General features: G+C 32.4%; 1 protein-coding gene across 20 annotated transcripts; it reads left to right on the top strand.

Annotated features, from left to right (window-relative positions):
- The first annotated feature begins 413 nt into the window (after nucleotides 1–413).
- On the top strand, nucleotides 414–25,623 carry wrd (Protein phosphatase regulatory B subunit well-rounded). 20 transcript variants are annotated; one of them, XM_070112898.1, is made up of 11 exons: nucleotides 433–573; nucleotides 753–865; nucleotides 6,993–7,213; nucleotides 12,489–12,527; nucleotides 12,811–12,985; nucleotides 21,772–21,968; nucleotides 22,026–22,360; nucleotides 22,420–22,650; nucleotides 22,723–23,115; nucleotides 23,181–23,409; nucleotides 24,071–25,121. In XM_070112898.1, exons 2-11 carry the CDS (start codon nucleotides 853–855, stop codon nucleotides 24,212–24,214), a joined length of 1,977 nt encoding a protein of 658 aa, XP_069968999.1. In that variant the 5' UTR covers nucleotides 433–573; nucleotides 753–852; the 3' UTR covers nucleotides 24,215–25,121. The 20 variants fall into 20 exon arrangements, with proteins under 20 accessions (XP_069968992.1, XP_069968986.1, XP_069968995.1 ...); XM_070112887.1 differs by lacking the exon at nucleotides 433–573 and adding an exon at nucleotides 2,883–3,441 and having other exon boundaries at nucleotides 734–1,096; nucleotides 6,680–7,213; XM_070112897.1 differs by lacking the exon at nucleotides 433–573 and adding an exon at nucleotides 2,883–3,441 and having other exon boundaries at nucleotides 756–1,096.
- The last annotated feature ends 671 nt before the right edge of the window (nucleotides 25,624–26,294 follow it).

The raw sequence follows: 26,294 nt of genomic DNA, 5'->3' as shown, positions 1-26,294 counted from the left end.
GATGTTCCCTCATAGCAATTAACATTTTAGTACAGCTAACGTTTGCGACTTCTCTATTCATTAACATTCTCTGCTTTAACAAATCGATTGTTTTATGGAAAGAAATAACTTTAAAAATTCTGATACAGATTAGTATTAGTATTTGAATATCAGCTACATACTGAATTTGGTGGTTCGCAATATACAATTATTATTATTGAGACATAATTAGAGCTTCATAACTTAAGTATTCTCTATTATGATTATGTCTTTCTTGGATTACAACCAAAACATTTTTAAATATAGATTTTGTTCGAGAAACTCTGCTAGCAATAGTGTTGCCATTGTGGTCTGCTTTCCTTTTCAGCAGTTTCTTCTTTTTCGTCTTCTTGTCATTATAGTTGCCAGTTCCCATCATTATCGTTGGGCCTGCTGTCTTCGTCTTCTTTTCCATTTAGTCAGTCTTCATTTGGTTCTCTCTTTTTGATTGCAACGTAGCGTGTGTGAAATTTATAATAATTACAAGTATTTTCTTTAATTTTTTTGTTGTTCTAACCACAATTTTTAAAATTTTCATAGTGGGCGTGATTAAAGGTGATTTATTGAGGAATCGCATCGTAGGAAAATGTATACATTGCATTGAAAGTATAAAGTTCAAAGATATTAGGATTTTCTTACATTGCCGATTCCCTTTCGTGTCTCGTTAAAATCGGTTGCATTTTCAAGAAAGAAATTGTAAAGTGAGAATAAATCATTTGTGGTAACTTTTATAGGCGTGCGTGAACAAAATATAAATACGTATTAAAGTCTAGTAACTATTTAAAATTAAAATAAAAATAAATATTGAAAAACGTGAATCAACTCTATAAACGAATGATACGCGGGTGTATGTAGCCAGCAGCGACGACAACAACAACAGCAAAAAAGTAACAAGAAATTGTGGCAGCCCTAATCGGAATATAATTTTCGATCAACTACAAATTCTGCCTAATTATAGATGTGTGTTTTTTTCTTTAGTTTATTCGTTGTGCATATGCCTTTGAGAATAAATTATTAATTAATGTTCTCAAATATAAACCGGGGCAAGGAAAAATTTAACCGATTATTTCAATTGCTGGTGCGTATAATATTTCATTTATCATAAAAAATAAGCACTTTTTACACTTGTCTACCATTCATTTAACTCAATGTTGTTTTCTCTTTTGCAATCTTCATATATTCGGCTTCGGCCGCCATACGTCTTCATTATTGAAAAACGATCGGCTGTTCTATATATTTGTTGCTTTATTTGGAAGCATGTGTACACATACATATCCATATTATGTATATATGAGTATGTATCGTAGAACTAGCCGATCAGTTCTTCCATTTAGCAGTCGTTTTATTTCAGTCTTGTTTTCGATTGTCAGATTTGTTGATCTCTTTGTAATATCATTTTTTTAAATTGTATAAAGTGTCCAGTGTCAGCAGACCAGCAATAATTGATGTCCATGTACCATAATCTGATACGTTTTTCAATCCTCAATACAAGCTTGATAAAAATATAAGTATCATAAACGATTTTTTCCATAAAATAATGTATAAAACAAGCTTTAAACATAATATTTTATACCACTATGAATCCTTCGTAAATGTTACCATTTATATATTATATTTCACTCCCTACCATTAACTAAGTAATATAAAAAATATTGTACTTAACTCTGTATTTCAAAGGGATATACAAGAATTAAAAACCAAAATAAATTTTCATTAAACTAATTAAAAACAATTATATTGATAAGTATAATTACAAAAATGTGCGAAGACTAAAATGATCTAGCATGTTAATGGACCTTAGAAGAATGGTGTCGGCAAAACTCAGGCGGTTCGAAATTCTGCACAGTCTACATCCCTCTCGACATTATCTTACCTGAAAAATGTGTGATCAACGGAAGATACAGTTTTACATACTGAACTTAACACGTCTGCAAAACAAAAAATGTGCCACTTACTTATTTTAACCAGACATAATGTTTAAGTTGTGGTCGTAAACATCAAAGCATCCTAAGCTTTTGTCACTCCTGTGAATTGCACGACAATCTTTATATACATCCTAGGGTCTGATAAATCCTACTTAAGATCCCAAACATTCATTCAACCTCCAAACCTAGGTAATCAAACATGACATTCGTTAACGTAATACAAGTAATGAACCATAATATTTCTGTTAGAATTTTGTGTCCAATGTTAAAGATGCTGATGCAACATCAGCAGCAGGAAGTATACATTGTTTGGTTATTTTACCAATCAAATCCACATGATGTCAACCCGCATATTGACACTCAATTTGTTTTTTTATTGCGACAGCAACATGGGTGTGATGTCGATGTGGTGTATCTTACCAAACCTTTGTAAAGATAATATCGCCAAAAGGTCAATGACGATTTTTTGTCGCCTACAAGAATATATTTTTGTTCGGCCGTTCAACAGATTAGTGTCATCTGTTATAATTGCCATATATTGAACTTTGCAATATATGCATTATTTAGTGCTATTATAATTGTAATCGTTGTTGAAATCCGTCTATTACGATTACCTATTACGATCTCTTATTTCTCATAGATAAAAGCTTAGAACATTTCACATTTTATAATCCAACAGTTTAATATACACAATTAAACTCAAATGACTAAATAAGAAAGTCTTTAAATTTTTTTTCTAAAGCAATACTAAAATATTCGAAAATTGATATAATACAATAGATAAACGATCAATTTTATTATTTTAAACGGAGGATATTTGTTTGTATTTTATTAATAAACCAAGTCAAATTTATGGTAGACCTTCTTTAGTTTTAACTAACAATATTGAGTATTATTTCTAATAAAAGTCTTGTTATTTTCTTTTTCTCATCTTTGCAGAAATAACCTCACATCTTCATCAAAATGTCAAAAATTAAACTTAATGTTCTGCGAATGTGAATGCATAATTAAAAATAAAATAAGAGACCTGTAAAAATATATGTGTTATAGCGGAATGCGATTGTGAATGTTAATGTGTGATATAATTCTTATAAACAAATTCTAAAGGAAGCAAATCTATAGAAATGCAGTAGTAGTAAAAACAACAAATAATAGTATAATAAAAAATGAACATATAGACAAACATTTGCATTTACGGAATTCTTCTAGACAAGTGAAAGAACTAGAAATACACTCGACAAAAAGTTGTTTTAAAGTTACTGGCAAATACATTTGTAAATTAAATAACTAAAATAATATGGATACATAAATATGTATATGAGGATTTTATATTCAACTACCTCCAACAATACAATAAATCATAGTAAACTAATTATGATATCACAAAGTCTAAATAAAAGCTAAAGCTGAAGTCGATCAATATAGCACATGTCTAAAGCATGCATACATTCATTGGTGACAGAATTATCTGAGACGGATTTCTTTAACAATGTTTTTGGTATTTGTAGCTTATTTTTGTGTATGGACGAATTTTAACATATATTTTATTCAAAATTTTATACCTTCTTTATTTAACATTATTATCAATGTAAACAAAATAAAAAATCAATACACTTCATTCAGAGTAGCAAAAAGTAGGAACAGGAAACTAAGTACTGTATTATTCAATATGTACAGTAAAACATTTTGTTGAAGCGGGTTGAAGTTTAGTTTTTCCTTCCTGTCGGGCTTTTTCACGTTCTGAAGAACACTAAATACCCAGGTTTAAGAGCGGTCCATAATTTTACCCATTTTCCACTCATACTTTTCCTTTTCTTGTATAGTATCACATATCATAATATTCCGTTCAGCAGACTTGCAATACACGGGGCGGCCCATTTTAACTTTTCTTCCTTTTATTACAAAACCAAGATTATTATTTATTTATTTATCATAACTGAAGAAATAGTACTAACCTAAACGCTGTCAACTGAAACAAAATATCATTAACGTAGTCATTCTAGAAATAATTACCAGAAAACGTAACAAACACAAAGTAAATAAACTCCGTTGCACAATGGCTTGTGATTACTTACCGATCCAAACAGATAGGGGTAGATCCTCGAAATAACAGCGCTTGGCCGGCTAAAATCCAGGTCAATTCCGGTATCGTAGAACCGGTTGTTGTGGAAATTAAAATCGTTACAACAACAGTGAATTGTGATTTAAACCAATGGTGATAAAAACTGTTTTTACGCTTTGAATTAATTTGATGTCCCTATTAATTCTGCCAGCAATGCATGTTTTAGTTTGAAATGTAAATTCTTATTAGTATTGCAGATAAATAGAAAGAGTGAACAAGTATTCAGATATAACCATACTTGTAATAGTATAACGGCTTGGGTTGTTGTTGTTGTAACGGTTAGCTAATCCCCGCTTGTGTGGTAAGTTTCAGTTTGGTTGTCGTCGAGGTCATCTAACGGGAGGCCCAGGAAACGAGCTGTTTCGACGGGGTCGGACCATAGGGAAAAGGGTGTTAGATGTGTGGGGTTCGTTGGGCATGCAAAAGGTGGTTAGTGTGTGAATGGCAGTCAGTGCATGTCTAAAGCTCGTTGCGTCCGAAGTCTGGTCGGCGTACTTTCCAATGTCGTCGACGTAATCAAGGAAGGACCTCTTGATGTTCCCAGGAGGCGGTTGGGCTTTAAGCAGACGACTGCAGGGGTGGTTTCTACGAAAATATCCCAGCAGAAACTGTTTGAAGATCATGGCCATTGAATTTCAACCCGGTCCCATTTTGTCCGCTTATGCTGGTTTACAATTTGCCGAATCTCCAAATTGAGTTTCCTTATTTAAATTTTCTCGAATGTTTTGGCCATGAATCGTATGGCAGCAAAGTTTGTTCCGAAATTGCTAAATTTTGAACAAAAGCAATGTCGCTTAGTATGGCTCAGGAGTTGTTGAATGACGTCAACAACGATTCGGGTTTGCTCAAACCACCAGATTTGAATCCCTGCGACTTTTTTCTATTCCCGAAACTGAAGAAACCAATGAAAAGAGATCAAGACAGAATCGAAGAAAGAGCTGATGGCCATACCGAAAAACGTATTTTAGAAGTGCTTCCAGGATTAGAAATTTCGTTGGCGCAAGTGTATTCTATCCAAGGGCAAAGTAATCAGCCTAATATTTGTGCATATTTAATAAACTGTATTAACAAAATGTGCAACAAACGGATTGTTACAGTTTTGTATTTTGCTTACAGCCCATTCGATTTTAATTTAAGTTTTCAATTCAGATTTTTCCCGCAGCCGGCCAAACTATGTGTGTTATAATCATTGTTTGGTATCCTATTGCAGCAGTAAGGTAGTATCCCTTATTTATCTCACCCGCTATTTTTGCTACGAGACCTTCTGACAAAGTCATACTTTATAGTTTATATACATATATTGCTGGTAGAATTAATATGTACATATGTTTGTAGTTTAACGACGTCAGCTTAAAATCCGAAAGAATTAACAAGTACCATATGCGTTCGACTGAAGGAAAAGGGTCAATTTTCCCTTCATCTGGGCGTGGAGATTTCTCACATCGCTTTTTTAAATATTGCACAAGCTTTAAAGCCATAAACTTTTAGCAATGGAAACCAAATTTTGGAACTGGCATAATTGACTTTTTGGTATTAATATTGCAGGTGACAAAATATTTTACTTTTCGAGTATATAAATTCATGCAAACTTCGTACAGGAACCATATATTCAACTAGAGTACACATTGGATATATGTGCATATGTATGTATGCAGTAATTGTGAAATGCTTCATAACACGGATATCTAGATCCTATGGTATATTATATTATACATATATGTGTATACATCGATAAATGTAGCAAATTCATATGTAGGTTCACATATTTTTGTGCTCTTTTGGGGTTTCTCTCAGCCTTAGAAGTAAAACAAATACTTTACATTTATAGGTATCTACATATGGCTTATAAAAATGCATACTTATGCATGTTTGCATTAATGTACAAACATATATATATGCAGATACAATGCTAGAATGCTTACAATAATGTGAAGCTAATAGATAGGTTAAGGAAATAGCAAACAATATGACATGGATACCCATTCTGAAACATACATCTGTATGTATGTATAAACCAAATGATGAACATGGCAGCGTTCGATGCGATGTAGAAGGTAATCAATGAGTCGTTTGTAATACTTTGCTGCTTATTTCAGTTATTGCTTGCACATATAAAATACCTATTTATATGCATATATACATATATATGTACATATATGACCATTAATTTCTGGCGGGTTAAAAAGAGTTGAGCTTAGTGTTGTGTCCAAGAGGTTATACGATACGTAAGATCGCACCTGTTTGGCCAGTACACGACGAATGTGTGAGATACTCTGTTTTGTTTATATATTCTTCTCACATTATTATGTCAACGGTTAACAACACAATACGCAGTCTCTCTCGTACACACTTCGGATAATCTTATTTCGTTATTTATGGAAATGACTATCTTCATTTATTACTTTTACAATTCAACTTTTTAAATATCCGTTAGTCGTAGTGTATTTAATGCTAGTTGGTTGATATTCAGTCGGCCGTTATGGTGCATTTTTGGTTCAAGATATGAGCATACACTTGTGTTGTTTATGATGTTAAGTAATTTTTTTTTTTTTGTTACTGTTGTCGTCGCTGTTACGTCGTAAAAATTGTTCAAAGTTTTTAACGCTAACAACAGCTCTGTAATATTCGCCGTTGTCGTTGCCGTCGTCATCATCATATCCATCAACTGCACAATCAATAAACCCGTCTTTGTCCACGAAATCGTCACGACGATACTAGTGAAAAGAGAATTCGCTTTTAGCAGCATTAGCTGGTCTAGCTGGGACGTTATATTATGGATAATACTGCAAAAACGGTAGCAGCACCGACGACGCCGTCAGCAGCAGGTGGTATTATGGCAGCAACGACGTCAACATCGGATATAAAACAGACAGACGGCATTGTTAACAATAATAATAATAATAATAATACAACAACAACAACTTCAGTGACAACTAACGGAATCAAAGAGAATAATAGTAATAATATATTAACAACTGTAGTGGCAAAATCTTCCTCATCATCAGCGTCACTAACAACAGTGGAGTTACCAATCGCCGTAACAGGGTGCAGTAGCAATGCTAGCACACCTGTATCGACATCATCGCCTACAACCAATTCCACAATGTTAACGGCGGCATCAGCAGCGGCGATCCAAAATATTGGCGAGGTGAGTTTTTCGCTATTCTATAAGAGGGCGAATTTGACACATTTAAACTAAAACATGTAATTAATGTAATACAAAATTATTTATTCACAACTGAAGTTACCTTACCTTGAGCACTTGGATTTTGTTTATTTCTAACATTTTTTGATTTGTTGTTGAAAAGTTGTATCGGTAAAACATAAAAGTATGTCTGTTTTTAATTTCTTATCCTATGTAAACGCATGATATATGTATGTGCATTCAGTAGTAGTCAATAACTTTACCATTTTCTTTTTGATGACATGGTTTTAATTATGTACACAATAAATCAAATAACAATTAATACAGTGAACCAAAAAAAAAACTTATACAGAGAGATGTTTTGACTCTGAAGGTACTGTTCCCTTAAACTATTTAAGTTGCAGCCAAGAGTAACAATATGCGAATATTATGTATTTTTCGTATTTTTATTTATTTTTTTATTTGTACGTCCCAGGCTGAAAGTAAAGTCAAAGAGTTAGAAGAAGTTGTCAGCAATTCAATATAAATGGTGGCTATTGCTTTATTCAAGATAACGACCCTAAACATTCTGATGTAGCGATTAAGAAATGGTTGTTGTACAACGTGAAAAAAGTGCTCCCACAGTAGAGTCCAGACCTCAATCCCATTGGACCTCTGCGGACCTATATGGAGACGAAGTTAGGAGAGCGAAAAGTTAATAGCAAAAATGAGATTAAGACTGCTCTTCAAAAAATATGGACAAATATACCTCCTGAACTTACACAAAATTTGGTGGATTCTATGAATGTAAGACTGCAAACCATAATAAAGGTGCACATACAAAGTATTTTCCTTAAAGAGTGTTAAATTTTAAAAAATTAATTTCAATTAAAACGGCCTTTTCTACACTTTTGGATGCAACTCAAAAGTTTTTATAGTTCAGCAGATAAGTTGAAATGGAAAGTTAAATCATCGCCCTGTACAAGTTTTTTTTGGTTCCCTGTATATTAGTACATATGCGAGTATATATGTACGTATTAATTTTAGGTGAAGACGAATAATCCTTTTAAAAATTTCGACCAAGTAACTGTAAATGAGTAATTAAGGGACGGTCTCGCTAAAATCAATTAAAAACATTTTTTTTAATTAAATGTACTTTTAAGGGAAACTGTTGAGGTGAAACAAATTGTTTTGTTTTGTTTGTCCAGAAACAATATCATATAACCCATAAATCACAAATTCGCCCATTATTTCCAATTTTGATTTCTATATAAGTATCATTGCTTCGACATCGCTATGAATACCTACATATGTAATGCTTAATAATAAAAACAAGAAAAAACTTTAACTTCGGTTTATATCGAAGCTATAATACCCTTCACAAATACAAAAGGTTCATTACAAAAACTTTGATCGGTCAGTTTGTATGGTAGCTATATGTTATAGAGACTCGATCAAAACAATTTTTTCGGAGATTGCACCGTTGCCTGCAATAACTCATGCTAAATTTAATAAAGATATCTCGTCAAATGAAAAAGTTTTCCATACTAGGACTTGATTCCCATCGTTCAGTCTGTATGGCAGCTATATGCTATAGAGATCCGATCTGAACCATTTCTTCGGATATTGCATTATTGCCTTAAACAATAGCCCATGCAAATTTTCAAGAAAATATCTCGTCAAATAAAAAAGTTTCCAAACAAGCGCTTGATTCCGATCGTTCGGTTTGTATGACAGCTATACGCTAAAGTGGTCTGATATCGGCCATCCCGACAATTGAGCAGCTTCTTAATGAGAAAAGACTGGTGAAAAATTTCAGATTGTTATCCCAAAAACTGAGAGACTAATTTGCATATGTATATACAGACAAATGAACGAACAGGTTTTTTTATGGTCAATATATATTGTACTTTATAGCGTCTCTGACAATTCCTTTTGGGTGTTACAAACATGGCATACTTAATATACGCTGCTCAGGGTATAATACCCTTCACAAATACAAAAAATTCCTTAATATTGAACGGACAGTTTGTATGGCAGCTATATCCTATGGTGGTACGATATCGGCAGTTCCGAGCTTATTACGAAGAGAAGATCGTGTGCAAAATTTCAAATTGATATCTTAAAAACTGATAGACTAGTTCGCGTATATGCAGGAAGACATGCTAATTCGAATCAGCTCATCACGCTTATTATTTATATATACGAGGTGTGTTCAAAAAAAGGTGACTTTTGATTTTTTTACGGGCTCCGTACATTCGATTACCGATAATAATGTTATAATCGGAAACATATGTTTATCATGTGCTTGCATTAGCATTCAATTTTTGACTTTTGAAAGAAATGGATCAAAGAATATGTATTAAATTTTGCGTTAAAAGTGGAATAAAGTGCTCCAAGGCACTTGAAATATTGACTGTGGCATTCGGTGAGTCCACTTTGTCTCAAAAAAGTGTTCATAGGTGGTACAAGCGCTATACAGAAGGCCGAAAAGATGTTGATGACGATGAGCATCCTGGAGGTGCGACCACGTCAACAAAGCGAAGAAAACATCGAAACAGTGAAAAAAATTGTTCTCGAAAATCGTCGAATAACTATTAAGGAAGTAGCAGAGGATGTTGGCATATCGGCTCATGCCATTAAATTTTCTCGAATGTTTTGGCCATGAATCGTATGGCAGCAAAGTTTGTTCCGAAATTGCTAAATTTTGAACAAAAGCAATGTCGCTTAGTATGGCTCAGGAGTTGTTGAATGACGTCAACAACGATTCGGGTTTGCTCAAACCACCAGATTTGAATCCCTGCGACTTTTTTCTATTCCCGAAACTGAAGAAACCAATGAAAAGAGATCAAGACAGAATCGAAGAAAGAGCTGATGGCCATACCGAAAAACGTATTTTAGAAGTGCTTCCAGGATTAGAAATTTCGTTGGCGCAAGTGTATTCTATCCAAGGGCAAAGTAATCACCCTAATAAGGGGACAAAATAGATTCTGATGAATAAATAAGTACTTTTCAAAAGAATTCAAAATTCACCTTTCCCTTTGAACACACCTCGTACTAATATTTATTTTATAGTTTCTTTCTGGGTGTGACAAACTTCTGGGCAAACTTAATATACCCGACTTTTTTTGTTATTATAGCTGCAGAAAACAATAAAAATATCAAATATTTATTGTTTTTATACTCTCGTAGCGTGTTGCACAGAGTATAACAGTTATGATCACACAGTTATCAAATAACGATACAATATCTGTCAGCCTGTACGTTCGTAAAAGCAGTAACTCCTATATTAAATATATCATAAAAACAGTAAATGGCATAACTTATTTACGAATTAAGCTACAAAATTGAAAAGTCCCCAAATAAGTTAAATGTATGTACATATCTCATAAAATGCTAAAGCATTGCCAAACAAGATGAGGTCGCAGTGGGGTCAAGTATATCCTTTGAAAAGTCCTCAAATAAGTTTAATGCATGTACATATCTCAAAAAATGCTAAAGCAATGGCAAGCAAAGTACAATGTCAAATTTATAAAAAAAATCTGATATATACATATATATATATATATTAGATTAGATTAAAATTGAGAATTACACTGCGACCAGTGGTCTATTGTGTCCTCTCATTTTATCACATAACTTCATTTTAACCGGTTGTACAAAGAGGCTAAACAGCGCTCCTGAATAATGGATGTGAAATGTTCTCTCAAGGATTCGTTGCTCCAATAGTCTGACTCTTGCTTGCAATTGCGGTGCATTCAAGGAGTATGAACAGCCGACATTTATCTGTAAACAGAATCCCAATTCCGTCAGATGATATACCTTATGACAATTTGTTATTTAAACAATTTTGTATTGTACTCTCCCAGAAACAACTTTGCACGGCCCTTTCCTCTCCTATTCATAGCCACTCTGTTGCTTGACTCCCTGAGAAAGACAATAGGTTTTCTTAAACATACTGATGGCATACACCTCAGCTTGAAAAATGATCTGAAAAGTTCCCATGGTCAACTAGTGCATGCATATGTTTTTTAATGTGATTTATAGGAATTTTCTTCAGCACCTCGATTACGGCTGCTTGCATGGCAGATATATCATCATAAAATGCTATTTTCATGTTGGTTCTCAGTTTCGGAAATAGAAAATGGTGATAGATCAGGTGAATACGAAGAGAAATCCGATTTTTCATTATAAACTCGCTCACTCTTTTGTCTTCATTTAATTTGTGTTGAACAAATCTTCAATCAAAATTATGCAAACAGTGTTTTTACTCGTATGGAACTCCTCAGCCTTTATCCTTTTTCCACCAATGCAGCACGATTACTAGCTTCTGGACGACCCGGCCCTCGGTCGTCATTTAAATCCTCACGAGCAATTTTAAATCGTCTGAACCACGTATAAACTTGAGTACGATTCATATGGTACAATAATCTCCATAAATATTTTTATCAATTCGTATGCCCAAGCGATTTTTTTTTCAAGTTCAACATACAATTTTTTATTTGCTCTTTATAAAAATAGAATAATTGAAAGATGATGAATATATCTTCATGCTACAAATTTTCAATAGTCGCTGCCTGTATTTGGTTTTTTTTTTAGTTAATACCAACATTAATGAACAAAACCTATCTCATGTAGTTCTTCTTATATTTGGCAACTCTAATTTAAGATTAGTTAAAATCGCTCTATACCTTTCCCTATCCTCACATATCAAATATATTGTTAAGTTGTGCGGTATCTTAATGAAACTAAATGAACATATTTTTTAAGCATAGTTTATTGCAAAAATATGTAAAATCGGTCCATCCCAACATTTGAGATAAAAAAGTTATAAGTTGTGTTGTCCATCTGGTTCATATGTTTCCGTATCTCCCATACACTCAACATAATGATTCCCGTCTTTCGTTTTACTTTATACTAGGTATGTATGTATATCGGGCAAAATGCGAGGTGACTTAGTGGAATGGATTTATTCCAAAAATGAAGAAATGGATTCCTAATATATTTAGTATTCGATAAATGATTTCATACCTAACCTTCGTCTACTCCTTTCCTTAATTAATAATGTTAAAGATGCAAAAGCGAACTATTTTCGTATTTAGTAAAAATAATGAATAACAAGCGTTATTGCTATTTTTTTATAAATTTCATTCCACTTGTCCATTATTCCATTATATAAAAAAAGTGCAGTTCTTCGAACGTTTGACGTTATAAGTCTAAAAGTCGCAATTCTTTTTTAGTTTTATTTAATTATTTTAACAAATTACAATTTTTTTTAATGATTTCCAAAATCTCACAGACAGCAAGACTAAAGAGGCAAGGATTTGCAAGAACTAAGGTAAATCAATCAGATTAAATTAAATCCAGATTATTAAATCCTTGCCATACAATTAGATGCTAGTACTCTGCTTGAAGATTCTATGACAATTTCGGCAATCATAAGGCATCACTTGTATTTGGTAACTCTACCCATAAGTAGTACAAATGTTGATACAAACTGCGCATGCTTTTGTTTATGACATTGAGTTTTTATAATATATTTTTTATGTGTATGTTGGTATGTATATATACACTTTACTCATTTTATTAAATTTTTTTTGTTGCTGTATTTCATTTTCCAGGCTAATAAGGATAATAAAAACACACCTCCCCGCGATGGTCCACCACCGACACCAATCACCAAAGGCTTAAATTTATCAGCAACGCCAATTGTCAAAAAAGAGAAGCGCCAAAGTAGTTCCCGTTACAATGTTACAAAAAATTGTGAATTAACAGCCTTGAGCCCTCTCAATGAAAGTAAGTAAACACCGAGAAAGAAGCAATTACGCATAAAATTTGGAATACCTTTATATTACATGTGCGTATACGAGTATTTAAAATATACTATGTGCGTCTGAGTTTATACACAAAAACTTTTGTTGCCCATTCTATTTTGATGTTCGCATGGGCGACTCGAGTTGGGCAATTTCAAAATACTATGGAATGCTACTGTTACGAATAATAACACAAAGTGTGTTGTTGCACAAACAACTCGGTGCCCTTCGTTTTTCCTCGTCGCCCCCTCACCTACAAGCTACGAACAGCGGCAACAAAAGTGTTCTTGTATGAACCGGCACTATGTATGTTATTTTTAGGTTTTAAAATATTAATTATTTTTTAATATGCCGGGGGAGTTTTTAGAATAGGTGCATAAGTACCTAAGTCTTCGTTGACTTCATTTAATTGTACTTCAGTTTTTTTATAGTTTTATTTCATTTCGGAATTGTTACGTTCGAAGGATATGACTTTCTTTACAACTAATTTAGCTCCTACACATAAATAAGTTCCTAGTTATTCGTAAAGTCCATATATATATATTGGAGCAAAGGCTCTAAAATCCCTGTAATTTACCACTTATTCCACTTTAATATCTAAATAACAAATATGTATGACAAGAAATAAGTTTTGGCACAAAATTTACGAAATTATACTAATGTTGTATTGGAAAAAATTTATTTATACATTATTTTTATATTCTTCAGTTTAAACCAAACATTTATTTCAAATACATTTTAATATATAATTTTTTAATTATAAAAACATCATTGTATTGTTCTCTCTCATGCTCTCGTCTACAATATCCTTAGGATATCCTTTTAATAAACTGTTATGTGTGAGAGCACTATTCTCTTCCAGACTCTCCCTACTTGAGTGTACACATTGAATATGTTCGTGCACATGCATATAACGATGTCTATGAATTTATTTATATGCGACGTCAAAAAACTTCTCCCTTGTTTCTATAAAGGGAGTAACATGGAAAATCATATTGATTTTCCGACAAGTACAATACAGAGCGCGTTAGTGAACACACAGTGTTCTTGCTCTGCGGTTGGCTGAAGTCACAAAGTATATTTATTAATTAACAGTTTAGGCCCGTAATAGCAATCTGGCTAGGAATTTAGGGACTTTTTAAGTGTGCGATAACTAATTGAATTTAACAAATCAATAGTATCAGTAAATGAAGAAGAAATGTTACACATTGAACACACAGATCAATTGATGGCCAACACCTATCAGGGGTTGGTTAATGGTTGGTGTTGCGGCGAAAATAAATATACCTATTTATATGACGGAACCCATACTAAATTACTGCGTATTAAATATGATTCAACTGTTTCGGCATTCCTATTTTGTTATACTGATCGCTCTGGTGTTCGAATTTTCCGGTCGTGGGTCCCGGAGTTCTAATTTTAATGTTATTGAATGATATGATGTGCGGTGTTCAGTCATATTCAAAAGTGCCGGCAGAAATTGAACAAAAATAACTACAAACCAAGAATTTCAAAAACATATGCATACACTAATTGTACATACATGTATGTACATTGGTATAAAAATATACATAGTTTAAATAATTGAATACTAATTTTTTCTTGAATGATTTTTTATACTACTGCCTAGGGTAAAAGTGTATAAGTATGTATTCTATGTATATACGAGTATGTATCTATGTACATATGTAATATATCCAATTGGTAATATATTTACGAATTACATAGTGAAAAATCAAACCATTCAACATTTGCACTGTATATAATTGGTTTGACCTTAGTTAAAAGGATGATACTAAGTGACTCACTGCTAGTCTAGCAATTGGTATTTTATGAATGATAAATGTGTATAGCATTCACTGTTATAACAATACATAATACTCTACCCATTTACCTGTTGATACACTCTATATACAATAAAATTGCTCGGAATTCTTCTTGTTCGAAGTCTTCTTTTAAAACTACGTCATTAAACACCTTTCCTTAATAACACTCATGTTCTTATGAACTGGGTCCTACATATGTATATTTGAATGCATATACACATTCGTATATATTTCTGTTTTGAAATTTTGTATTAAAGCATTTGTGCCACCCTGTGAAATCATAAAATCCCATAGTTTTTATAGCTACTATATTAATTATGTCAATTATTCCATAAACGTACTTGTAACTTCATATTTATATGTAAATATAGATAAGTATCTTTTTAAATTGGCGCTATTTTAAATCTTATGAAATGAACCCAACTATTTCTTTGCTGCCTGATTTATAGAAAGTTAATTAATTATGTACATACCATATATACATACTGCCTAAATATAATGAAATATCCTTTAATTTAGCATTCTCTTTTTTTTTTGTTTAGCAGGGATATTACTATTTCACATACATATATACAAGTATGTACATACATACATATTTGTTTATTTTTGCAATGTATTCATTTAATATATACGGATACACAATATAAAATAATGTTTACAAAAAAAATTGATTTGAATGTCGAAAATTTCTACTTAATTAAATGCAAATATTGCTATGCGAATATTAGGTGACTATAAGTGCTGCAAAAAGTTAAATTCAAAACATCTAAAATTTTGTAAATTATCGCAATATTACTAAGAAAAGTGAAATTATAATAACTGGATGCAAAAATACAGTAGCGGAAAATGAAAGTTTCTTCAGTATTAAATTTTCAAAAAAATTTCGCCTAGTATAAAAATCGAAATTGTATTAAAGTGTTCTTTAATCGCAATGTGAATTAATATCAAATCAGCAACAGTTTTGATATGAAATGGTATTCAATGCTAAATACTATGCTGGCAACTCAGCCGGTTTTAAGCAACTATCGCAACAACACTGTGAGCAACAATCCCACGTGCCGCAATCCGAACTATGTTCAACAAAAACTCGACATACAGGTAGTGATCTAAAACCAGCGACTACTGTGTGTGGGGGTGACTCCACTACATCAACCTCAATTACTGTATCTACCGATTCAGTGAAATCGAGTCATAATCATCAAATCCAGCATATTAAAAAAAACGGAACTAACATTAATGACAAAAAAAATCAAACTATAGGCTGTACAATTAGCTCTTTAACAGAAAAGCTAGAAAACCCGACATTGGTGTCTATTAAAAGATGTGTTGCATCCAACTCAACAACAAGAACTTCGGCAGTGACATCCACCTCAACACTTCCAGCAGCTAGTTTAAATTATTATGGCTTAGGTATACCCAAGTCGCCGTCAATTCACAGTGGACTTGATCAGTTGGCCAGCAAAAAAAACGACTCTTACATAAATCGACCGCATTTATCAAATGCGAACAGTTATAAAGACAGCGCTAGCCCACACATTGTTAGCGGTGACTTAACAAAGAAAGGAATTGTAGTAACAAACAACGGTTTAAGATTCAATTTCACTAACATTAATGAAATCAAAGCGAAATTTCTAGTTGACGAAACGTCGGCTTCTGAAACACATTTGGCTAATAATCACAATTGTCTTACCTCAACAATGTCACAGCATCAACAACGACAAAAGGTCGAAATACAGTCAACAGTGGTAGCATCGCAATCAATTACAACAAGCAGCAACGTGTTATCAGCTATAACAACAAATTCTATTGGCTCAGGTATAGTTTCCGCTGCCGTTGCATCTATTTACAACACAAGCAACAAATCTTCGTCAACATATACTTATAATCCCAATACCGTAGCCTCTACATACGTTTCCAACAGCACATCCTCATATTCCTCATCGTCATCTGCATGTATATCGATTTCGGCCGGAACAAGTACGCCAGTTGTTGGTGGAATGCGTGGTAGTGGCATTGGCGGTGTTGTCGTTGGCGGGGTTGCCACCAATAGCATCAGCACTGCCATTGTCACCTCATCAACGACGACAACGTCATCTTCACTGGTTGCGACACTGACACAGCACTTTTCAGCGGCCACCTCGGCTACTTCACTGCTTTCAACGGCTGCCTCATCATCATTAACCACTAATAATAAGGTTTGATTGATATTTCATTTATATTTAATCTATCAGAAAATACATACGTACATATGTAACAACTACGGTTATGATAAGAATTGAGTATTTAATTTTTTGTGTACAATTATGTAAAAGTAAATTACTTCATTATTTTAGTATTGTGATTAATAATAAAATTGCTCGGTACTTACTTCAAAGTTGCCCTAATGCAAACATTAAAAAGATGCTAAATTATGCAGTTACTTAATAATTTCACTCTAGTTTAGTAATTAAAATACTTTAATCGAAATCCTTCAACTCATTGTTTAACTGTTATTGCATAGCTTTAGTAAGTACATATGTATGTTAAAAAACCTCCTTAAATTCCTTTCGCAATGGCATTATAACCTTAACCAATAGAGAATTAAAATCATCAACATCCAGTTTAGGAACTCAATGCATTTGTTGAAATAGATGACGAAACTGAATCCCAGTAAATATGCATGCTGTTGTTTTTGAAAATTTTTAATAGTTAGATTTAGAAAAAAAAGGAAATGCTTCCAGATATGTATTAAGTGGAGCAAAGTTGAGTAATTTTTCCCTAATATGTTAAAACTAGTTTATAGAAAGTAAAAACAGAAGCAAACACGTGTTGTAAAGTAGCATATCAGATAATAATACAAGTAGTATAAAGTTATGAGCATCCTAAATGCCAAGCTTCAGCTGTTTGTATGACTCTTTATTTGTTGTATGATTGAAATATTAGAATCAGAAGTAAATTAATTGGTGGACTAAGATACGTAAATACAATGATTGAAAAATGATTGAGAAATTATTTCCTACTTTAGTTTTAAGAGATATAGTCATAATATACTTCGCATGCCGCTTTTTATACTCATCCCCTTTATAACTTGAAATTCATTTAAGAGAAAATTATATTAATATATTACTTAATCTCTCCTAACCAACCAATTAATAAAACAAAACTATCTATTCGGAATCGATGCATATATTACATTTTACAAACATCATAATGCATACCACTTTGACATTTTACCGACCACTGGCAAAAAATCATGTATGTGTCCATCACCATTATTATACCATCGTCATCTTTTGACGGTTCTACACAATTCAAAATTAATATTTAACATTTACAACCTTTCGTGGATTGCTGGTAATCAGTCGTCGATTAGTGCAGCCGCCGCAATCAAAAATATTCTCAATGCCACAAAAAGTGTTGGAAACTCGGCTGCATCTGTGGCGACGGGACAAGCGACAAATCCTGCAGGAAATGGCAGCGCAAATGTGGCACAAAATATCGTTAGTGGTATTAGTATATCGTTGGGAATTGGTGGATCAGCGAACAATAACGCCGGTAAAAACGAACTTTCATTATGCAGCGGAAATAGTACATCTTTAACAGCAAAATTAAATAATATTAATTCGTCCCATTTTCAAAATGGCGACGAAGCGCACAATACCATGAGCACCGGTGTTGGTAACAATACTTGTAACGGCGGAATTGACGGTGTTGATAATAATAACTGTAGCAAGGACAGCACAAGTGGCCGCGGAATCCTATCGCCACAAACTTTACAACAAATCACTGGAAGTCCTGGACGCGCAAGAGACCGCAATCTATTCCATTCACCATCCACAACATCGACGGCCACACCTCTGCCGCTCCTACGAGGTGCTTATCAACCACTTTTCTTTTATATGCTTCCCTCTATTACTGAAATGTCACCACTTTCCTCTTGATTTCATGGTTTCATTACACGCACTTCATTTTGGTAATAATTATCTTTATCGTGTATTTCAATTTATTTTAAAAATTGTCATGGCGTTTACATATTTATTGTAACATTGGTTTTTTCGAAATAAAAACATTACTGAATAAATAATAAGTTGGTTATAATTTTTGTTGATGAAAAATACTTAAAAATGTTTTTTAATTTATTAATTGTATGTTTATTATTATTTAATATATATGTACATAGCGCGGATGTAAACTTTTCTTATATAAGTTATATTTTTATATTTACTAATTACAAGAAATATTAGATAATAATTTTTGGCTTTTCAAATATTTATCGCAAATATTAAGTTTTTTAAGTGTCTCGATGCTATTTAAATGACTGATCTTTGTCGAAAAATTAAAAAAAAACTAATACGTAGACTTTCAGCACATTTTTCAGGATTGATCAGGAAAAAGCTAAGGGCTTTAAAGGGTATTGCAGAATTAATCACATTATATTTAGGTATTTCCTTATTTAGTAGGACGGATGCTAGTATGAAGACATCTAGCAAAAGATATTCCAAAACTAAACAAAATCACCATAAATATGGATCTATGTGCTTTATATAGTTAATATATAATATTATTAATGTATCTGATTATATATAGTGTATGGAAGCATTTTAAAAGCCACGACGATTATCTTGATTGTTTAGACCTCCTTATGATGACTGACTTATATTCATAGTATTCTCAGAAATAAAATTGTATATTCTCCCAGTTAATTCCTGAGTAATTTTGCCTATAATATACACATAGCACTAAGCGTTTGGCAAACTTTGCTTTTAGTCGATCGTCATGCGATAGTATTAGTTTTTTCTTTCAATCGCTATATCTAAATAAAGAGCCAAAAGTTGCAAGCATGCTACTGCGGCAAGGCAACAAATTAGCGCAATGTTTTTGTTAATTTTTTTATAAAGCTCTTGCCAATTGCTGAGAATGCAACCGGTAGAAATCAACGCTAAATTGCAATTTTGCAATATATTTTGGCGTCTTAAAATTAGCGCATTGGCACCGATATTTGAATGGGAATACATGGATAGGCAAATAAACAAAACAAAACAGACCCACAATAAATGAGCGCGTACATTCGCCTTACCAATGGTTGAGAATTCTCTCAACTCAAACGGCTATCAAGACTCGTGAGTAAATATCACGGTTATTATGTCACATAAAAAGTCAAAGGAATGAAACTTTTCGTCAATTATGCTGTGTTTTTAAAACTTAATACAAATCATTTTTAAGACAAACTCATAAGTATTTTATGTGTTGTCATTATTTGCCTTATGCTGAGGTCCTAGTTATAATATAATGTCAATATCTTGATATTCAATATCACAAACAAAAAAGTAAAATCATTAAAATCATGAATATAGCCATAGAAGAAGAAGACTTTTACGTGTTCTCCATGCGGTATACATACATATGTACATACCCACATGTCTTGTGATTATTTTCTTGGCATTTCGTTTACTTGCTACTTGCCTGTCGCTCAATTGCTTCTGTCGTATCTCATATTTACATTATAATACTTTTAAAGACATTTGGATAGATATTTTTACACTGATGATTTTCAAGTCCAAGGTTATGCCGCAAGTCTGTTTTTTTCTTTATTTTTAATTGACTTGGTAAATAAGCGCTTCTATAGTTTTTCATTTAAAATAAAAAGACAGAAACCAATCATTTTAAGTTTAAAGTTCTTAGGATCGGAACGAGTTAAGCATGTGATAGAAGATAGACTGTTAAAGTCTAAAATGACTTTTATTTAATAATTTTCGGATATTTCTGAATCAAGCTAGACAAACAGACAAGGCAAGACCTACGATAGTCGGGTCTAAGTAACCGAAACGGACCCGAATTTTTATTTAGCCAAGGACTGTGAGATTGGCACCATTCCTCGAAATTACTTCAGGAATGTTTTTTGCCGCTACAGTAACAACCAGAAATTCTTTGATTCTTTTAAATTTTCGGATATAAATTTTCAAAATGAATCATGCGGAAGCAATACAAAGCAAGATTTATGAAAATTTTTCCATGGTTTGAGATACAGAGGATTGTTTTGGTGAAACCACACCTTCTTCTTCAAATGAGGAGAAATTTGATCGACTTTCATAATTCTCTTTGCACAGAGTTTTGGTAGTTTATCCTAATTTTCAAGAACATATTCCTTTGATATCTTTAGAGAAGTAACTATAGGAAGTTTTAATTGTGTTCAACTCTATAGTTCCTTGCTGACGTCAGATATCAAAAATGAAGTAGAAATGACTTTAATATTGGACTGGCGCAACCTATAATATCTGTGTGTTGGTATATCTATAAAATTGATTTAAACAAATTGACTAAATGTGAGCAAAATGCTTAAAAATTTTAATTTTACTCAAACAGTGTATTCTTGGTAGTGGGTAAACCATAAAAAGAATATACCTAAGTATTAAAAATAAGCTCTATGTTTAAAGTTTTTACAAAATGAATGCAGAATTGGGTATATGCGAGTTTTAACGCGACCCACAAAAGTGTATATAATTGTTTGTGCTCCCCTCTGCATACATGTCATTTTGAAAAAATTTTAATAATAGTAATAAATAAATAAATTTTAATCTAAATAAAAATATCATATTGGTACTCATTCTTTTTACAAGTACAATAACTTTTAACTGCTTCGAAACAATTGAGTAATTTCCTAAGACAAGCACACAAAGGGGAATGAATTTAACTGTTATCTCATTAGAAATAAACTGTAATGGGATAAAAATGTACTTAAAAATTAATGATTTAATTAAGTTGAAATCGATACATAACATGTAGGGGTCTGAGAGAGTTAGAACATACTTTGTCGTAACAGACACTCACTTTTTATTGAATACACCGTAAATAAATTAGTTTATTATACTTTAACTATTCTTTTTTCTAGTTTTTCTATTTAAGTATATGTATATACGTGTAATAAGGAACTTTTTAACCGGCCTTGTTTTTGTTTTTATCATAGAAACCCCCGCAAATGAACGTGAACAACTTTTGATTCAAAAGTTAAGGCAATGTTGCACGCTCTTCGATTTTTCCGAGCCCTTAAGCGATCTAAAATGGAAGGAAGTAAAGCGCGCTGCACTGCACGAAATGGTCGAGTATCTCTCTAACCAGAATGGTGTAATCACGGAGTCAATTTATCCGGAGGCAATAAATATGGTTAGTACTGCTATATACGATAGGTTTATTTGATTGATAACATGATTTCTTCTACAGTTTGCGGTAAATTTATTTCGTACATTACCACCATCATCAAATCCCAACGGCGCTGAATTCGATCCGGAAGAGGATGAGCCTACGCTAGAATCATCGTGGCCCCATTTACAATTTGTCTACGAACTATTTTTGCGTTTCCTCGAATCACCAGATTTTCAGCCGAACATCGCTAAGCGTTATATTGATCACCAATTTGTGTTGCAGCTGTTGGATCTTTTTGATTCGGAGGATCCACGTGAACGTGACTTCCTTAAGACTGTACTGCATCGGATCTATGGAAAGTTTTTGGGTTTAAGAGCATTTATACGCAAACAAATCAATAACGTATTTTATCGGTATGGATGCAATGTAATTAATTAATTTTAATATTGTATTGTTATTTATGTATATATAGTTTTATTTATGAGACCGAGCATCACAATGGCATTGCTGAACTTTTAGAAATTCTCGGTAGTATTATAAATGGTTTCGCATTACCACTAAAAGAGGAGCACAAACAATTTTTGCTGAAAGTTTTATTACCATTGCACAAAGCGAAAAGCCTATCTGTTTACCATCCGCAATTGACTTATTGCGTTGTGCAGTTTTTGGAGAAAGATCCAAGTTTATCGGAGCCAGTCATAAGGTTCGTAATATGAATAAGCTATATATTATATACAAATTGATTTTTCATAAGTGCATTGCTTTTTTTTAAAAGGAGTCTTTTAAAGTTTTGGCCTAAAACGCATAGTCCTAAGGAAGTAATGTTTTTAAACGAGTTGGAGGAGCTGCTTGATGTAATCGAACCGGCTGAATTTCAAAAAGTAATGGAGCCATTATTTCGACAAATCGCCAAATGTGTGTCGTCACCACATTTTCAGGTCGCTGAACGAGCGCTTTATTACTGGAATAACGAGTATATAATGTCGCTGATAGCAGACAATTCGCAGATAATTTTGCCGATAATGTTTCCGGCTTTAAATCGTAATTCAAAAACGCATTGGAATAAAACTATACATGGACTGATTTATAATGCACTAAAATTGTTCATGGAGATGAATCAGCGTCTTTTCGACGAGTGTAGTCGAAACTACCGCCAAGAGAAGCAACTGTAAATTCATATATTTATTATACTTTAAATATGCACAAACTTTATTAATTTACTTCACTAACTAGGGAACGTGAAAAGATGTCACAACGTGAAGAGCTTTGGATGCAAGTAGAGTCTTTAGCCAAAAGCAATCCTGAATGGCCTAAAATGTGCGGCCAAATGGATAATTTAAGTATTTCAAGTAGTCAAAATGAGTTTGAAGAGAATGAGAATTGTGATCTAACTTATGACAAATTGGAACAAGAAAGCAGACAACCGCAGATACAGCAACAAACAGCACAGGAAACTAGAGAGGTAAGCCAAATATTTGTTGTTGTTTGAAAATATTTATGAGGTGGTATATAGGCGAATTTTCCACACACCATACTACAATTTTGTATTCATAATGTCTATAAGTTTACTAATAATTTCATCGAATCGATCTTCGTTACTCATTATATGTATATATTTAAATATGTTATGTACATTTATAAGCTGTTAATATGTTCTTTTGTGGGGTGCATGTTGGTTATTTATATGTTACAGCTTAGCTACTTACTTCAAGTATGCAATATTAGTTTATATGCACATATTTTTAAAAGTGTCTGGCTTTCTAAAATTAAACAAGTTTATAACCACAAATTCTTCTTAAATTAAATATATAGAAAATAAAATTCATATATAGTTATATATGGCATTTTCGAATCTGAATTCTTTATTCGAATTAAATACAGACAGTTGATTTTATTGTGTAGTAATTTGTACACAAAGATTCAACTAACTCAATTATCTGCAGTCAAACGAAGAGGAAATCCTTTACACGCATTCATTAACACATGTATATATTTGTATATATTTACGGTGGTGTTAATATAATCTGTATTTGTAAATCAGTTAATTATTATTGTAGCATCGATATTTTCAAGCATAGCTAAAAAAAAAATTTGCTACTTGCGAAACTACTCATTCCAAACAGATACGAGGGGAACGCAATAAAGACAAGCCGTTGTTGCGTCGAAAGTCGGATTTGCCAGCTGATAGTGGCACAATTCGTGCCTTATTCGAACACAAGCGGACAGACGATTTCTTGAAGACTCCTCCAGATGTGAACAAATATTAAAGGAACTAATGCAAGTGAACCCAATACAAGAAAAAACCACTATCTATTGCAATATATAACTTGATACTTACCGTAGATATATATTAATTCATTGAAATTTGAAAATAAATATTGTCAATATAGCGTTACATATCTAATATACATGCGTAACATACAAATATATATACTAGATTATAAAGATATATCAGTTGGGTTTCAGAGATAACATAACGTTTTGTATTCGAAACCAAAACATCTATAATTTTTAAGAAGTAATTTGTTTTTCTTCTTATTCGTGTTTGCAATAGAAACCAACAAAAGTTGTTCCATGAGAAACACCAGCAACAACAACCAGTCGTTTCTTCTTTTAATTTTTTTTGCATGATATAAGGTTTAAAATGGTATGTAAAAAATTTTCGATTTTCAAATGCTATCTAAGTCAAATGCATGGCGCCGTATTTAAGTATATTCATGCTAATGCGTATAACCATATAATACGAAAATTTTACTTTTTAAATATTACCATTGTAATAGATTACGAATTAAGTGTGAAACACACCAAATGCTTAATGCTGCATAAATAAATGAAAATACAAGCATAATAAAATCAATAATTAAAATTACACTTTAAAAAGAGTGTTTTGCTTTTGGTGTGTCTACAATAATTCTACTAAAAATAACTTATAATTTATTAGAACATATGTATAACTTTAATATCAAATTTGTGTAATACGATATATCTATAGATACCTACAAATGTGTAACAGAGATGTTGTTTTGAATACGATTCACTATAATGAGTATTTAATATTTATATGAATATTTAATTCGAAGAAACAACATCGATACGGCTCCGACTTTATGATACAAGTTATTAATCAATGTCAAAAATGAAACTACAATAAAGAAAAAATAAATATCATCTTAATTCTTGCTTGACTATAACTTATATATGGTTTGCAGTGCATGTACTCGTATACTTATATACTGTTACTTACTGGTATATATGCCTTTGATTCCGTGCAGTTTTGTAGCGCAAGAGATAAACGCATCGGTTTCATCAACCGATATGGAAAGAGAGGATCTTTAAAAGATAAACGTCTATAGAGTATTGAAAATAGATTATTGCATGTTTTAAACGTGGTTTTGAATTGAAAAACGACTATGATACTTTATGGGTTAGTAATTTTTAAAAAAGAACAAATTATTCGTACACAAAAAGGAGTTATTATCAAATAAATTATCCATATACGTACATATGAAACTTAAAGCGCCTTATTACTAAAGACTAATTTTTTTTATTTCTCTTCTCTTTTACAGTGAAATGTGTTACTACTTTTAATACACAAATATTTAAATTTAAGAAAGATTAACTATATCTAATTTATGAATAAAAATTAAAATTAACGAAAGATATAAAAAAATAATAACTTTTTGGAAATGTTTAAAAAAATTCTCTTCAGTGTATTCAACTATATGGAAACTTCCAGGAATTATCTCAGTAAATTTCCAGCAGACTTACCTGACGCAACCTTTATTGTGTCATACGAATCAAATCAATCGCTATATCATTTACTAATTGAAACAAACAAGGATGTGCTAAGTTTGAACGCAATTTGTATGAACTAAAGGCGTTTGAAATATTTCTGTCTACCTGCAAAATTAAAAAAAAAAATATTGCATATAAAATTAATGTACAATAGTCGAAAATGTCAAAGGCGTGACTCTGATAGACGTCTGGAAATCGATTTTGTTATGTATACTCGTCATATTTTACTTTATTTTAGGTGTTACAAACAACCGTTAGGTGCATAACAATCATACTACTTGACATCGTAAATTAATTGATCTATAATGCAATATTACATGAAAAATAATAAAAGCTTATTATAGTTATTAAAAGAATATAATAGAAATTAGTTCGGAGTTCGTTAGTTAGAAGTTTCCGGTTCCATGTCGCAAAACCGGCAGTTTGCACAAGAAGCCATGTCCATGCTATCTTAATACTTAATCTGTAGCTTATTCATCTGCGTCATTTTGTTCCCGGTGGTCATACTAGGGTTGCGTCTTTAAGAACCGATTGGAAGATTGTCTTAAAGTT

This window comes from Bactrocera oleae, chromosome 2 (assembly GCF_042242935.1).
Source record: "Bactrocera oleae isolate idBacOlea1 chromosome 2, idBacOlea1, whole genome shotgun sequence".
Lineage (NCBI taxonomy): Eukaryota > Metazoa > Arthropoda > Insecta > Diptera > Tephritidae > Bactrocera > Bactrocera oleae.
The sequence above is the reverse complement of the archived record's forward strand: the minus strand, read 5'-3'. Positions and strand labels throughout refer to the sequence as shown.

What these genes read in the sequence shown, in the direction of transcription:
- wrd (XM_070112884.1), top strand. Translation starts at nt 15,800, where the DNA reads ATGGTATTCAATGCTAAATACTATGCTGGCAACTCAGCCGGTTTTAAG. An exon ending in ACCTCTGCCGCTCCTACGAG is followed by an intron (nt 18,681 to 21,771) that starts GTGCTTATCAAC and finishes TTTTTATCATAG; the next exon opens with AAACCCCCGCAAATGAACGT. An exon ending in TACCGCCAAGAGAAGCAACT is followed by an intron (nt 23,116 to 23,180) that starts GTAAATTCATAT and finishes TTCACTAACTAG; the next exon opens with GGAACGTGAAAAGATGTCAC.